The sequence below is a fragment of the Stegodyphus dumicola genome, chromosome 6 (assembly GCF_044657685.1).
Source record: "Stegodyphus dumicola isolate Sdum_Otavi_A_Nest chromosome 6, ASM4465768v1".
Taxonomy (NCBI): domain Eukaryota; kingdom Metazoa; phylum Arthropoda; class Arachnida; order Araneae; family Eresidae; genus Stegodyphus; species Stegodyphus dumicola.
In genome coordinates this window covers 68842405-68859316 of record NC_140773.1, presented here as the reverse complement: position 1 = coordinate 68859316, position 16912 = coordinate 68842405, and the positions used below count along the sequence as shown (strand labels likewise).

The 16912-nt window shown below is 32.4% G+C and overlaps 1 protein-coding gene across 4 annotated transcripts in view; it reads right to left on the bottom strand.

Annotated features, from left to right (window-relative positions):
- The window catches only part of LOC118200281 (insulin-like peptide receptor), a 529147-nt gene that overhangs the window by 143476 nt on the left and 368759 nt on the right, over positions 1-16912 (bottom strand). For all 4 annotated transcript variants that reach the window (XM_085818478.1, XM_085818480.1, XM_085818477.1 and 1 more), the window contains 3 exons: positions 14917-15131; positions 9042-9180; positions 8577-8630 (listed from right to left, as the gene is read on the bottom strand). In XM_085818478.1, coding sequence (XP_085674604.1) covers positions 8577-8630; positions 9042-9180; positions 14917-15131 — 408 coding nt within the window. The remainder of the gene's footprint in view (positions 1-8576; positions 8631-9041; positions 9181-14916; positions 15132-16912) is intronic.

Below are 16912 nucleotides of genomic sequence, written 5' to 3'. Positions count from 1 at the left end.
AAATGAAATACAAAATAAAAGAGGTTATAGTGAATTAAATTTAGAAGTTTGCTTTCATATTTTTTATCTTACAGATTCCAACCCCTTCAAAAAGAAAAAGGGGGAGTGATAGAGAAGCCTTTTTTGATTAGAGTAGCAAAAATATGAGAAACATAATTTTGAAACATACAAAATACACGAGGCATATTCGGAAACTAAGTACCATTTTGAAAAGAAAAAAAAAAATAGTAAAACAATTTTTTCGAATCCAATTTTATTTTTACATGAAAATACATGTCTTAAACTATTTTTCAACATAGTTTCCGCCAATGATCAAACACTTGTCATAGCGGGTGACCAGTTTTTGTATACCATTGTCAAAGAAACTTCCCACCAGTTTCGATAACCACAACTCCACAGCATTTTTCATGTCATCGTCAGATCCAATCTTGCCACCAAGCTCGCGCTTCATGTGCAGGAACAAGTGATAGTCGGACGGCACCCAGTCCGGGCTGTACGGCAGGTGATCGAACTGCTCCCAATGAAACTGTCAAATTAACGATTGAGTGACACGAGCAGTATGGGGCCGAGCATTGTCATGGAGCAACAGAATTCCTTTACTGAGCATTCCTCCTCGTTTGTTTTGAATGGCACGCCTTAGTTTTGTTAATATAATAATATCGTGCCGCATTAATGGAAGAAATTCAGTAAGCAAAATGCCTTTTCTATCCCAGAAGACAGTGCACATGATTTTTTGTGATGGCATTGTCACTTTGAACTTTTGTTTTTTGGAGAATGAGTGTGTCTCCACTCCATCGATTGTTGTTTCGATTCTGGTGTGAAATGACACACCCAAGTTTCATCACCTGTCATAATTTGGTTTAAAAAGTTTTCTCCCTCATCACTGTACCACGTGAGAAATGTCAGGGCACTACCAAGTCGCTTTGTTTTGTGAACATAAGTGAGCATTTTTGGAACCCATCGGGAACACAGTTTGCGATAATTCAAGCGGTCAGACACAATTTTGAACAAAACAGTACGTGAAATTTGTGGAAATGCCTCTGAAAGAGTTGTCATTGTGAAGCGTCTGTTCTCATGAATTGCTTCATCAACTTTCCTTACCAAATCATCGGTGACAACAGAAGACCGACCACTCCGAGCCTCGGCGTGGACATTTGTTCGACCTGCATTAAACATTCTTACCCACTTTCTCACCATTCCATCACTTATCGTGTATTCACCATAAACTTCTGTCACTTGACGATAAATTTCGACCGGTTTAACATTCCTCGCGTTCAAAAATTTAATCACGGCACGAATCTCACAGTCAGTGGGAGAACTAATTGTCTTAAACATTTTATATGTGCACAGCAAACTGAAAACACAACATAGAGCAACCAAAATGGTGACAATTGAAAGTCAGTGAACAAGAAAGACTAGTGCGCATGCGCGGGACGCCTACCACAGCGCTGCAATGGCGCTAGAATGAAACGGTACTTAGTTTCCGAATACGCTACGTAATATTACATTTCGAACAATAAAATTATAATAGGTGAAATTTTGAGTTTAATAATAATTTTTAAAGTCCTATGATGATTTGAGTCCAATCTGTAGAAAGTTCTTTTTTTGTTGGGGGGGAATATTCACATCATAATTTTGATTCTTCAGGGAAGGATTTCCAAAAATTTTTACACACAATACCACAATTATAAAAATTTTATATACCTATTAGTTAATATGAATAATCATAAATCTTAAAATTTTACACCAAACTAATTTTTTCATTTATACTTAATACTCATCATTTGGAATAGCATTGTTGAAATTATGGTTTTTACTTTTACAACTTTTAATTACAATTTTGACATTTTACACAAACTAGAAGACCCCACAGCTTTCTCCTAGTACACACATCCAGCTATTTGGGCAAATCCACTTTAAACAGACTCAAGTATTAAATTTTTCATGAGTGGTTAGTGAACTGCATTACAACATTCCATTATATAAAAAAATAACAATTCCATATAATAGAGCCTTCAAAGTTTATATTACATGACGAGGGTAAAAGGAACAATTATGCAGAGCTAAAACAGGACTCTGTTTCTGAACCAGTATTCCCTCATACTTCATATTTAAGATACAATTATTGATAATTATAACATTCATTTACCATAATTCCAAACAAATTTTGACCCTAGTGTAGAATTGGGTGCCCCTTCAATTAGCAATAATTTTTTTTTTTTTTTTTTTTTTTTAAATTTAGGTGATGAAACTTCATTTCTGGTTACCATGATAGTTTTAACTTTGTTTTAGCTTCATGATTTCTTTTAAAATGAAAATAGATTGATGTGTACATGCACAAATTTAAGGCAGTGCACAATGCCTAGTTTGTGCAATTCTGGGATGTTTTTTTAAGTGAAAACAGATCGATGTGTACATGGACACAGAGTTTGTGCAATGCTTTGACTTTTTATTTTGGTTTTGTGTAGTGGCCATCTTGAAATTGTGCCTTCCTGGCGCCGATCTTGGCATCAAAAAAGAATCGCCAAAAATAAGGGGCACCAATTGTAAACTTTTACCCAAATTTTAAAACAATTTACTCTTAATTTAATTCTGATATAAATTTTATTACTATTAATCAATTTCTTAAATCTTTAGTATTTGTATATTAATTTTAGCAATATGTAACATTCTCACATTTAATAATTATTTCATTTATACTTCATATAGACATCATTCTAAAAATAATTATAAAATTCTTAATATTCAAATTTTTAAACAATAATCTTAATTACAAAATAATTTCAAAATTCTGATGTTGTTAACAAAATATTCCAAAATTCTTAACATTAATTCAAAATTGTTAACAAAACTTATAATTACTAATAACAATAAAATTTTAAAATCTTCCCTGAATAAAATTTTAGAATACTTACAACATTTTAATTTGATATTTTCGTAACACAGTGCCACATTTTTCCCCTTTATTTTTTAATTCATCGAATTAAAAACATTTTGTAAGAAAACACCACACTTTCAGGTTTTAAAAAATATAACCAATTATTGAGTAAGTTATTTATAATGAGGCAGTTGCAGAAAAACTCAAAAAAAAGTTTTTATCACATAACATCAAAACACATTTTCGGAATATCGTCACTTAATTTTCTGGATGGAAACAATTTTGAAGATAAATTTAGCGAAGAAATTAATCTCAATTCAATACCACTTTTGATGATACCATAAATCATTTCCATACTTGTTGACACTCTATATTTCAATGTTACAGCGACCTTGGCCTGATTAGGAATTCAGATGAATTTTTTCATTTGATCCATTCATTAAACAATGCGAGATTAGTTTACATAAATGTTCCATTGAGGTTAGTAGCACATAATCCAATCCTGTACGACTAATTGAAATAATAATAAAAGCACAAGAAAAAGCCGCAGCAGTTTCGATGCGTGCTTAGATCCATATTGAAGAAGAATTTTGATTGTGTCGTATGCCAATAATGTTAACTTGGCAATAAGATAAAATTATAAAGAACTTGGCAGTCGAGGCAGATTTACTTCCATTTTCATTTCCAATTGACATTTGTGGCCACAATCACTTGGCACTCTAGTTGGGCCTTTCCACAGATTTACATTTTTGCTATTGTTGAGACAGAAAGCAAACCAGCGAAATTACATCTTAGCAAAGTAAAGAGCAAAGCTGAAGTACGTAGTTATGCAAGATGGAAGAACAAGAAAAGTTTTGGTTTGCAATTTGGTGATTGGTCAAGAGGCATCTGCATTAATGGTTACATAAGATTGATTTGAATTAATCTGATGATTCATGATTAATTTGAATGACGCAGTTTAGACTTAAGCGCTATTTTTAGGAAAGAGAGATGAAGTTTCCAAATGAAATAAAAAATAAAAGAGGTTATAGTGAATTAAATTTAGAAGTTTGTTTTCATATTTTTTATCTTGCATATATATCCTCTACAGATATTACTTAAGATATATAAATGGCAACATATAAATTTAAGATGTAGCAAAAAAAGCTGATATTCATCCATGAACTATAAAGCATTTGCTTATTCATTCTGATTATTATTATGATAATAATTACAACTATTATGACAGGCCTTTCAACTCTCATAGATATATATATCACTCTAGTACTGTGATACAGTTCTCCTGTGCAACTAATTAAACTACCTTGTAAATCCTCTGAAGATATCTTCCTACAGCACAATATTGTATTCCCTTATGTTTTTATGATCATAAGGCAGTAAACTGAATAACATGTTACCAATGACCAGCCTACAGGTACACAGTCCTTAAAAAGTAGATCACTGCTGATAAAACTATTTCCAGCAGCACTGGGGACTTTTAGATTTTTCTATTTTTGAAATTATTTAAAATTCTACCATTGCCCCACACGATGATGATCAATGGGTTCATTTCTAATTATAATTAACTTTAGATCACGGGTGATCAACAGCTTGATGCCACTAGTATGCTTTATTTTCATTTAAAAGTCTAAATTTATTCATGCATAAGATTGACTTACTAGTGTAGGACACTGTCCATCAATCAGGCAATAATTCAATCAGTGAGTCACCAGTGACCAAGACATTTGAAAAGCATTGCTTTGCTTCCATTTAATTTTAGTTTTAAAATTTATCTAACTTATCTAAATTTACTGCACCATCAAATGCTAATGATCATCAGCTGGTGAGCACTGGTCACCAATAGCTTTAATACAATTGGTATCCCACAATTTATTTTTAATTTAAAAAATGTATCTGAATTTATTTCACTGTGGCACACTTTGACCCATTAGCTGATTCCAAGTGACCCTTAACCCATTAGTCATCAGTAGCCTACTAACTGGTCACCAGAGCCTTAACTGGCCCACTATGCTTTGATTTAATTAAATTTAAATTGCACTGCCCCAGATCAGGGACCAGTCAGTGCAACAAAGTGATTGGAATTTCAGAAGTCATCAGTGATCTAATACTGCCAATAGATAGCTATGCCCTTCATTTTAATTTTATTTAAAACCTTTATCTAAATTCAATAATTCTAATACTGTCCTATACCAATAATTTATGGATTTAGCATCAGTGACCATAAACTAAGAGCCTAGATGAAACTAGTGTGCTTCATTTTCATTTTAATTAAAAATCTAAATTTATTTCATCTCCCCCCCCAACAATGACCCATAAGATATTCATATAATGAGACAGATTTAATTTTAGTTTAACCCTTTAAAAAGCACTGATATATAAAATATAACAGATGTCTGTCAGTTTTTAAACCTCCTAAAAATGCTAATTTTTCTACACCAAAAACTGTAATAGAAAGTTTATAGTATTTTCTTTTGATTCTAAATGGCAGCGCTACCCTATGAATGTTCAATATTTTGCAGTTATGAAAAAAACATACTTCGTTCCAAGGTATTATGTTTGGAGAATCAAATTCTATTGGAGTGGAAGAAAAATTCAAAATCTGCAAATATATGACATACACATGCTGAATCCTATATATTTACTGCATTTCAGTCAGAAATGATAATTTAAAGAATCGTCTACATGAAATGAAATCATCTACACGATTTTAAGACCAGTATATAATATATACCAGCTCCCTAACTGAGAGTACCACGACAATAGATGCCAGCACCAGGCTTCTTCTTTTCTCTCTCTGTGAGATGACAGAATTTCTTTATATTATAATAATTTATGATGCAATAACTATTAATTTACAGGTTGTTTAGGATTCAATATTACATTTATGGGGGATGGGGAGTTTACTGATCCCTGTGATAGGACTGAATACAGGCATATTAGTTTCTTTTCATTCTTTGTTTACTCCACTCGAATTTCTCATTCGTCTCTGTTTAGCTAAAATTTTAATTTCAGCACTTCACCCTTTCCCAGGAGAAAGACGCATTGATTTCGAAATTGTCATCTGGCATCAAATGTTACACAATGCTACACAGTTAGTTGTAGGGGTTAAATGTGGCATGTTACCCCCAAAAGAGAACCGTTGCTTTGTGTTTTCCAAAATCCTAGAATGAAGCGAAAATGAAAAGAGATAACTGATAACTAATTTGTCATTCAGGGGTCATGCCATCTTCACAAATGGGCTGTGATAAGATCACACAAAGATAAAGCTCACTTAAATATACAGGAAATAGAAATCCACTTTAGGTCCATCTCTTAGTGGAAAAGTTGCTGATTTCAAAGCATGCTTCTATTTTTCAGGGTATTGTCTTTGTTAATTTCAGATGAGAGACTAGGGAACATAAGAGAAACTTCCCCCCCCCCTGGTTAGGATAGAAATAGTTGGTTTTCGAAATAAAATTTCACAGATGGTGAAAGGAGGGAAAATATTCCAGTTTTAGATGCAAACCAAAATTTATCCAAAAGTTCAAAGGGGCGTCCAGGAGGCCAAAGGGGCTGAAAATCGAAATAAGAGCTCTGATGTGTATCAAATAATAAAATCGTTTAAATAGTTCAAAATTGGATTTCTTCCTGAACAAAATGATATATTACAACCTATATTTACAAAAAATTTCGAAAAAAAGGATTCCTTATGGGTCTCGAGAATGCAGATGTGTGTGGGGGTGTATTCTTGGTATCATAGCAAGAACCATGCTCTTTTTAGCTCAAAGGGCTATTAATTTTGTTTTGGCATTTTGCATCGATTCACTTTCTGAATTAATTTACTTTTTCAAACTGTTGCCACCAACTATTACAGCCCTGTATTATCATCAAAGAAATTAAATAAGAATTTATAAAAATGTATGTATGTTTCTCACACTGTGATAAAACAACCTAGAGGCATCAAATTTTGAATAACGTAATCCTCCAGCGAATACGGAATTATGGCAACCCCAATTTGGAATTTGTTTTATTACCTATTTCATATTTTGTCAAATATTAAATAATTTTTTATTAAGAAATTCAATGATTTCAAAGCGAGGAATGGCAACACTGTATGGAAAAAAGTTTTATCTCCAGTGTGCGAGACTGTGTATCAGAAATTCTAAAGATATGCTCAATGCTCATTTATAATTATTTTTGCAATATTGCTGTTGAATTTAAATTTTATCGTTTAAGTGCGAAGAACATGATATTTAATAAATAAAGGTAACAGAGAAAACATTTAAAAATTCCACTTTGGGCATAATGTAAAACCTCAAAGCTTTCAGATTTATTTATTTATTATTATTATTTTTAAATATATTATCCAAAGCATAAAATACAATAAGTTCAAAACTGCAACACACTTTTTCAGCTGAGTCATAGTGTTTCATTATTCAATTTTTTATTTTTCGGCTGATTTACATCTCCTTGTAACATTATACTAGTTCAGTTACGACATGATACGATTTACAAATACAATGTTATATTTGCTAAATGTTTTCCATAAAATTATAATATTTAAGTTAAATCAATTTCAAAGGCTTTTTACCCATATTTTACATAAGTATATTCGGCTGGGTTGCATCATCAAAGTGCATAAAAGCATAAATTTTATTTTTAGCCCAAAGGAGGGTTAGATCAGAAGGGCTACTAATTTTTGGGATTTTGCATCAATTCACTTTCTGCATTGATTCATTTTTCAAACTGTTGCCACCAAATATCGCCCTATGTTATATTTAAAGAAATTAAATAATGAAGAGTCTGCATAAACATATGTATGTTTCTTGCACTGTGATAAAACAATGGTACCTAGAACCATCACATTTTGAATAATGCAATCCTTCTCCGAATATTTGCATCTGGAAGCCCAAATTTGGAATTTTATTATCTATTTCATATTTTTTAAAGCATTTATGAGTTTTTGATTAAGAAACTCAACAATTTCAAAGCAAGCAATGGCAACACTGTATGAGGGGTATAAAACATTTTTATTTTCAGCGTGCGAGGCTGTGTATTGGAAATTCTAAAGATATGTTCATTTTAAAATTATTTTGTGATATTGCTGTTGAATTGAATTTTATGGTTTAAGTGCGAAGCACATGATATTTAATAAATAAAGGTAACACAGAAAACGTTAAAAAATGCCACTTTAGGCATAATGTAAAATCTGAAAGCTTCAGTTTTTTTTTTTTTTTTTTTTAATTTTTAGCGAAAAGTTTTTGAGGGGCACTGGTATTCAGGATTTTGCTCTAGATTTTGTTTAAGTCTCAATTTTGGGTTCTTAAAGTCCACAAGTTACCATTCGTGCAACATTTTACCACAGTATAAATTATTTTATATACCGCTTCTTAAAGGGTTAAAAACCTATGTTAATTAATTATACCTTTCAACAGGAATGACCCAAACTAGTTGACCCACAGTGGCTTAGAATCTGTATGTCAAAGCATAGATTACAGGTTACAAAATGCTTCAGTGGATGCCGATGTTCTTTGGTTTAATTTTATTTTTAAAAGTGTTCTAAATTTTCTATATTGTTCTACAACACTAGCAACACACATCTTGAGGGATAGAACTGTAAAATAAGTATGTAAATAGAACTTCTTAGAAAAACTTATAAATGAAAAATTCACTGCAAAGTCTACAAGAATATTTTTATTTATATTTAAAATATACATACTCATCTGTACCACAGGCATCTCTGCCATCGTACATAGTAACATTCCTGTCAGGGCTGTAAAATAACAGAATATTATAGTTGGAAAAAAGTAATGGGCTATATACATAAAACTTTTAAAAAATGAGCAATTCTCCAAATTTTGATCATGCTAAATTATTGGTATTATGAATATATATATACATAGATGTCAAAGGTCATATATTTTTCTTACAAGATATGAAAAACATTGATTTGATTTATTTATAGCAATTGGTATATTTTTCTTTATGGTTTACACAAGTTTTTCTGTTTTAAATGTTTATTCCTATACTCTTATATATATTTTTTTAATTTTTCTTCTCCTCACTATATTTTTTATTTCAGCCACTGAGCCATTTGAACACATTTTCATTCTATGACAAGAAGACAACAATAAGCATAATTTATATATAATAAAACACACACAAGTACACACGGCATACATACGCTTCTCTATAATATATCACATAACCAAGAAGTGAGCGAAAATCCATATCAGTATAAGTCTTGCGAAAATCCTTCCACCTCAAGCCAACTACTCCATGTGAAAGAATCCATACTTCTAGCTCCATTTTAACAACATTGCCTAAAATATTAACAATTAGTTAATTTTATACAAAATTTTAGCACTAAGTTAATCAAAGCGAGCATGTTAATAACAATCAGAATGAATGAAAACAACCGGCGGAGTGATAAAAGAATATTGCTACAAAAGTACTAAAAACCACTGAAATTCTAATACTGTAAAAACATTTTTAACAAATTTTATAAATGTAGACTAAAAATGAAGACAAGAAAATTATCAAAACTAGCACAAAAAGGGATGAACCAAGCTGCAATAGGAAGCCATTATTTTACCTGACATAAAAAAAAAACGTTGTCATAGTGTTCTGTTTTATAAACGGATTTATTATGCACATATAATAAAATATGTTCAAACTGTTGTCTATGAGAAAGAAGAGCAATAGTCATGATATTTACTATGTCATGGTTCATTAAAATTCTTTAGTTTAGTTAGTAGTATAATTTTTAACTTTGGATTTCACTTAATAGAGTATAATCTCAATATGGTTAATATTTCAGTATGCTGAAGTTTATAAAGGCTTTTTCTGACACTGGTTATATTAAAAATATGTATTTGTATATTTTAAAACTGCTTAAGCTTACCTACTAAGTATTTTCAGCAGCACTTAAGTTTCCTAAGGGGACAGTGGACGATGATTTTAACAGAAATCGACCATAAATTGGGAAAAACAAAATTTCATATCATTATATTCTACAGTTTTAACTTTATTGTCTACAAAAAACCGCTTGTGTGTAAAATTATTTTTAAAGAAGTTATAAGCATTTGAATATGTCTGTTTACCTTTTTCAGAAAAAAGATCAACAAACAAACATTTGAGAAACGTTATTTTAATTTCTGCAACTAATAATTTTTAGTATTAGTAAGATATGAAGACTGCAATTTATTCAGGTTTGTTTCACTGTTCTTCCATGGATGACTCGCCCAAACATAATAAATAAAGCTAAATCTAATTCAATGATGAAAACCACATTAACAGTAAATGTTTTATTCAAAATACTGGCAGTGTATCAAAGACTAGCCAGTAATGAACTTATAGCAAGATGCATATCTAGAAAAACACAAAACACTAGTAAGAGTTTACATAGTGTCATTTGGAAGAATTGCCGCAAGGAAACATTTGTATCAAAAAACAGATTCGAAATGGCTGCTATTAAAACAATTAAAGACTTTAATTTCGGTTGTTTAAATGCTTTAGGTATGGAAGAGAATGATATATATTCATGTTCAATATCTATTGGACAGACGCAAGATAAACATCATATACGTAGTATATTCGGAAACTAAGTACCGTTTCATTCTAGCACCGTTGCAGCGCTGTGATAGGCGTTCCGCGCATGCGCACTAGTCTTTCTTGTTCACTGACTTTCAATTGTCACCATTTTGGTTGCTCTATGTTGTGTTTTCAGTTTGCTGTGCACATTCAAAATGTTTAAGGCAATTAGTTCTCCCGCTGACTGTGAGATTCGTGCCGTGATTAAATTTTTGAACGCAAGGAATGTTAAACTGGTCAAAATTTATCGAGTGACAGAAGTTTATGGTGAATATGCGATAAGTGATGGAATGGTAAGAAAGTGGGTAAGAATGTTTAATGCAGGTCGAACAAATGAGGCTCGGAGTGGTCGGCCTTCTGTTGTCACCGATGATTTGGTAAGGAAAGTTGATGAAGCAATTCATGAGAACAGACGCTTCACAATGACAACTCTTTCAGAGGCATTTCCACAAATTTCACGTACTGTTTTTTTCGAAATTGTGCCTGACCGCTTGAATTATCGCAAACTGTGTTCCCGATGGGTTCCAAAAATGCTCACCGATGTTCACAAAACAAAGCGACTTGGTAGTGCCCTGACATTTCTCACGTGGTACAGTGATGAGGGAGAAAACTTTTTAAACCAAATTATGACAGGTGATGAAACTTGGGTGTGTCATTTCACACCAGAATCGAAACAACAATCGATGGAGTGGAGACACACTCATTCTCGGAAAAAACAAAAGTTCAAAGTGACAATGCCATCACAAAAAATCATGTGCACTGTCTTCTGGGATAGGAAAGGCGTTTTGCTTACTGAATTTCTTCCCAGAAGTGAAACCATTAATGCGGCACGATATTGTGAGACTTTAACAAAACTAAGGCGTGCCATTCAAAACAAACGAATGCTCAGTAAAGGAATTCTGTTGCTCCATGACAATGCTCGGCCCCATACTGCTCGTGTCACTCAATCGTTAATTTGACAGTTTCATTGGGAGCAGTTCGATCACCTGCCGTACAGCCTGGACTTGGGGCCGTCTGACTATCACTTGTTCCTGCACATGAAGCACGAGCTTGGTAGCAAGCACTTTGGATCTGACGATGACACGAAAAATGCTGTGGAGTTGTGGTTATCGAAACTGGCGGGAAGTTTCTTTGACGATGATATACAAAAACTGGTCACCCGCTATGACAAGTGTTTGATCATTGGCGGAAACTATGTTGAAAAATAGTTTAAGACATGTATTTTCATGTGAAAATAAAATTGGATTCGAAAAAGTTGTTTTAATATTTTTTTTTTCAAAACGGTACTTAATTTCCGAATACGCCTCGTAGTACAAAGTGAAAAGAGGTGTTCAACTGGATAGAAGAAAAGATTTACCCCCCCCCCGAAAAAACTGTATACAGTAGCTAAACATAATGAAAATGTAAATAAGGAAGGTAAAACATATGGTGCGGGCATGCTTAGCGCCGTCAAGCAAATGTCTAGCGAGCGTGTTTATGCAATGACGATATTAAAGGGAAACTGCTTATGGTTAACACTTCAAATGAAGTTTTATTAACACAATAATATGAGAAATTTAAAAAAATTACATTTTAACTTTCAGTTTGTCTAAATGTGCAAACATTTTGTGCTTTGTTAAAACCCACACTCAATCATATTTATTGAAGAATGATACACATATTTATGTTATAAAAAAGTAACACTGCAACTAAGCAAAATAATACACTACCATTGGATACTAAATATATTCCTTAACACAATTTGTTATCTTAAAATTAAGAACAAATTAATTCCCGCATCTAATAAGTTTGCAATGAATAAGTTGTTGTTAGCATCGTTTACGACAAGGTTCAAACTGTGATTACAACAGGGCACAAAAAGTGCTCTAGGGCTGATGATATCTAGGAATATATCTAAAATTATTTTCTCTGCACAGCACTATGTTGTTGACAACAATATAGCTTAGAATTTCAACCGGAAATGCTCAGTTTTCTTTCAAAAGTTTGCAAAAACCGCAGTTCATGCATAAGATCTATATTATTTATATCACGCTGATTTTTATCAGTTAATGTTTTGCAGCTTTTCATATAAGCTGAGCTGATGTTGCAAATATATGTGAACAAAAATACCTGATGTCAATGGTTATATAAGGTTAGACGCTAGTGCCATAGATGCGTTCGACAAATTGCTTAATCCTTATTTTGTGTCTTCTGTTGCAATCGCAGTAATTTGTGCAACGTATATCTTTTTTGCGATTTTGTTTATGATTGCTTGTTGTTATTGTTATTCCATAAAAAAGGTAAGTGCAGGTTACATATTATGTTAAACTAGGGTTACCTTTCCAGAAAAGCTATGATTTTAATGTAATTACTCGATTTTCTTTTTTACATGAACTATTTGTTAATTAAACTAAAAATTATTACCTTTCGAGAAAAAAGGGTTGACATAGTTACAGAATACCACTGCATTTAAAATATATTTGAGATTTGAAGTGAAGTAAAAGTATACAAGGTATTCTGAAATTAAAAATTGCCATTTTCTGATTCTTAGCTATACAGAAAACCGAAGGAAAATGTCGTTATGTCATTACGTCTTAAATACATACTTTAAATTTCATTTATTTATTTTGATACACAAAAGAGTACTTCAACGTCCTTGAATTATTTGGTGTTGATCTAATATTCATATATTTTCCCAGCAATGGTTTAAGATGTACTCTTTTTCAAAAGTAAAGAAAAATATTTCCAACAGTGACTTTCCAAGTGTTTTTAAGACGAATTGGTTTAAGTAATAGTTCTTATAATAGTTATTTTCTACTTTTATTTTTACTTCCACTTTTTATGTCTTCATTTTCCCCCAGATGTTGGAAGAAAAACAGAAAAACTATCTGGGTATCAGAATTTAATGAAGAAAGCAATAGTAAGACTTAATAAACCGGAGCTGTAAAATTACTCAATTTTTTAAAAACGAAGAGAATACTTAAGCTGATGCTATTAGCATAAGTTGTCCATCAGTGGCTTCAGCTAGCGCTGAAAGTATCAAAGGAATCTAATAATCAGAAAGAGTTCAATAGTGTTTTCACCCGGGGAATTACTTTTAATTTCAATGCAGCCGGTCCAAAAAAACAGAAGAAATACTAGTGACATCTTTTATTTCTCTGCAGTAGATACGCATTTGCCTGTGCCTTATGGCTCCGGATTATGACCAAGTCCATTATTGCTATCCCAAGTTCAAGCCTTAATAGAAAATGGTCCTGAATATTATCAAAAACCTGGTTTCCAGTTTCAGTTTCCGAAAAGACAAAAATGGACGTAAATTTTTTTAGATGCACTTTTGTCGAATTTTGCCAAACAATGAATGAAAGAGTTAAAAGGAATTGGTTGCTAAAGTCTGCTGGAAAGAATTCTGCTTATTATTTTTGTTACAAAATTTGTAAGAGTTTCAGCAACGTAAAATTGAGTAGTTCTGAATTTAATGACTGGAACCACTCAAATGAGCACTTAAAACTTCATGAAAAACATAAAATGCATTTCCGGCATCTATACCTTTGGTCCAATTTCTTTCAATAATTATGAAAGAATATCAAAATTTAATAATAATAAAAAAAGAGACTAAGCATTGGCACGATGTTATTGAAAGAATTATCTATGCCATTCAGTTTAGCCAAAAAATTAAATTGCAATGAGGCAGAAATTTTTTTCAAAGATATTTGATATAACTGTGATAAAATACACATGTAAGCAAAGTTTCATATCTCTATGAAAATAATTTAAAAAAAATATTTGAACGTCCACTGTAAGAGCATTCTACTGTATCTCATAGAAGGTTCTTTTCATACTCTTGTATCTCTGAATAGACTTCATAACAATTACAAATTTTTTGGATAATTGTCCTTAGATATATATCTTGGAACAAATAATCTAAATTTAATGTTTTCTTTTCATTGATTTTGTACAGAAGCATTTCCTCCGAGTTGAAAAAATATAATTTTTAAGGTAAATTTTTATGAATTATTTCCTATAAGGAACTTCAAAAAAGGAAAATCTGCTGTTTCCTTTGAGGGATTCATCTCAATCTCTGCTTGAAGGCTAATTAAATTTTTTTATAAACTTCAGCCATATACTAATATAGATATATATAATACAGAATGCTTTTAAAGTGTCCCCCACCCCCACAATTCTCACTTCTTGCTAGATAAGTAGAAATATTTTTGCTGATATTTTCCAGAACAACCTGCCTTCCTTTTCATTAGTTGTCAAGAAAAAAGGGACACTAGAAATTTTATTTAAAAAAAATTGTCAGATGTAGAATCCAAACATAATGCTACTTGATGCAGCTTCCTTTTATTTGTAGTCTGTCAAAATTTCAAGGATTTTAGCTAACTTATCGCAGTTTTTCAATTTGCCTAATTTTCTGAAACCAGTGTAAAAAAAAGTAATTAAAAAACTTGAGCCAATATAAAATTATCAGAATTTTATAAACTTACATGCCACTCTATCCCCATTTGAGCTTGGTGATACATCTGTGTCATCCCAATCTTTAACATTGGCATATTTTTTAAGTTCATTGATTTTATGAAGGCACAGCTTGGAATTAAAGTGAAAAAATACTTTTCCTCCAGCGATGGTCAGATTCACTTTACGATTCTCCCAATCCCATAACTCTTGAAGATTCTGGTTATCTAGGACTAGAAAGGCATAGCTAAATAAAGAAGGGAAAAAAAAACTAATTACCATTATATAACATTATATTGTTTTGTTACAATGATTATTCCATACAGGGCCGGATTAAGACTGATAGAGGCACTAAGCTCTTCAAAGATATTGATGCCACCACATATGTTTATGCCAATAGTTTTTTAATTCCTTCTCTTTCTCAGTTATGGTTTAGCTGTATCATGCATTCCATGGTTAAACCGGAAGGGGGAAATTTTTATACCCCCTTTCCTGAATACTTAAGGACCTTTTCGTAGTACCCCCTTTTCTTGATGTTCTAAGCATGTACTTAATAATGCTTAACGATTAATCCAGCCCTGATGCCATAAGTTAGGAAAGTTACAATCATAAAAACATATGTCTAAAGGTTCTATGCTGGTGCAAATGGCTGCCTCAGATGACTTACAGTCTAATAGTACCGTATTTGACAGCATACAAGACGCACCCTTATTTAGAAGGTCACACACAAGGAAAAAAAGTTTCAATAGTCCGCGTGACAGCGCAGTACCACAATAACTTAAAATGTGGTTTCTTTTAGTTCTCATGCTTCGTAAAAGCCAAATAAACAATCATTGAATGCAATTACCAAACATATTTTTATTAAGGAAAATTAACAAACAGCAAGCTATTTTGAACATGATATGTAAATTTCAATAATGAGTAAATGAATGAACGGCAAGCAATCAAGCATAATACAAAATAAAGCAGAAACAACAGAAAACACAGATTCAAGGAAAACGTTGCCTATCATGAAATTAGACTTTAATCACTTTCAAAACCATAAAAATCCTTTTCACTATGATCATCATCGAAAACGAGAATATCGCCATCACTACTGTTTCCGTCATCGTTAATATCACCTTCTTCGAATAATGTGACGTCTTCTGTTCCGTCAAGAGCATTACTGATTCTGCACTTCTTAAAGAAATTAACAATCACTTCAGCCTTTACGTCCTCCCAAGATCTTTTTACCCACTCGCACACTTCTGAAATAGAGGGATGCTTCATTCTACCTGAGGGTGTGAGGGCGCCATGTGGCTCTCCTATCCACTTGTTCCATCGTTCTTGCACTTTTTCCTTAAATGACTTATTCACCGATACATCTAAAGGCTGCAAATGGCTAGTTGTTCCACCAGGAATGATAGCTATCTGGGTTTTAATTCTCTCGCTTTATTCTTTATGGTTTCATTTCTATGGGCGCTAAACAGATCCAAAACCAAAAGAGAGGGTTTTCTTAAGAGTCCACCAGGTCGCCTCGCCCATACGTTCTGTAACCACAGTTTCATTCCAGCTTCGTCCATCCAGCCTTTTGGATAAACATGAACAATTACACCCATTGGAAGTTTTTCTTTCGGATGAGTTTTTCTTTTGAATATGAAAAACGGCGGTAGTTTTGTGCCATCACCACAACATGTCACGACCTGTGGTTTTTATGGTTATTGATTTAGACCTATTAATACTCACAGTCTTGTTGGATGGTACATCAAATGTGAGTGGAATTTCATCCATATTTCCTACTTGACCAAGCTCAAAAGAAGTTTTCTTGCATGCATTTATAACAAACCTATGAAATGCTAGTATTTTTTCTTCATAATCTGCTGGCATTTTCTGTGCAACAGTTGTTTTTGTGCGCATTGATAAGCCTTGCCTTTTCATGAACCTGTAGCACAAGCCCTCAGACCCTGAAAAGTTCTGATTCCCATGTTTTTCTGCAAATCCTTTGGCCTCATTGATTATCATTTTAGTTGAAACACTTATCCCAGATTT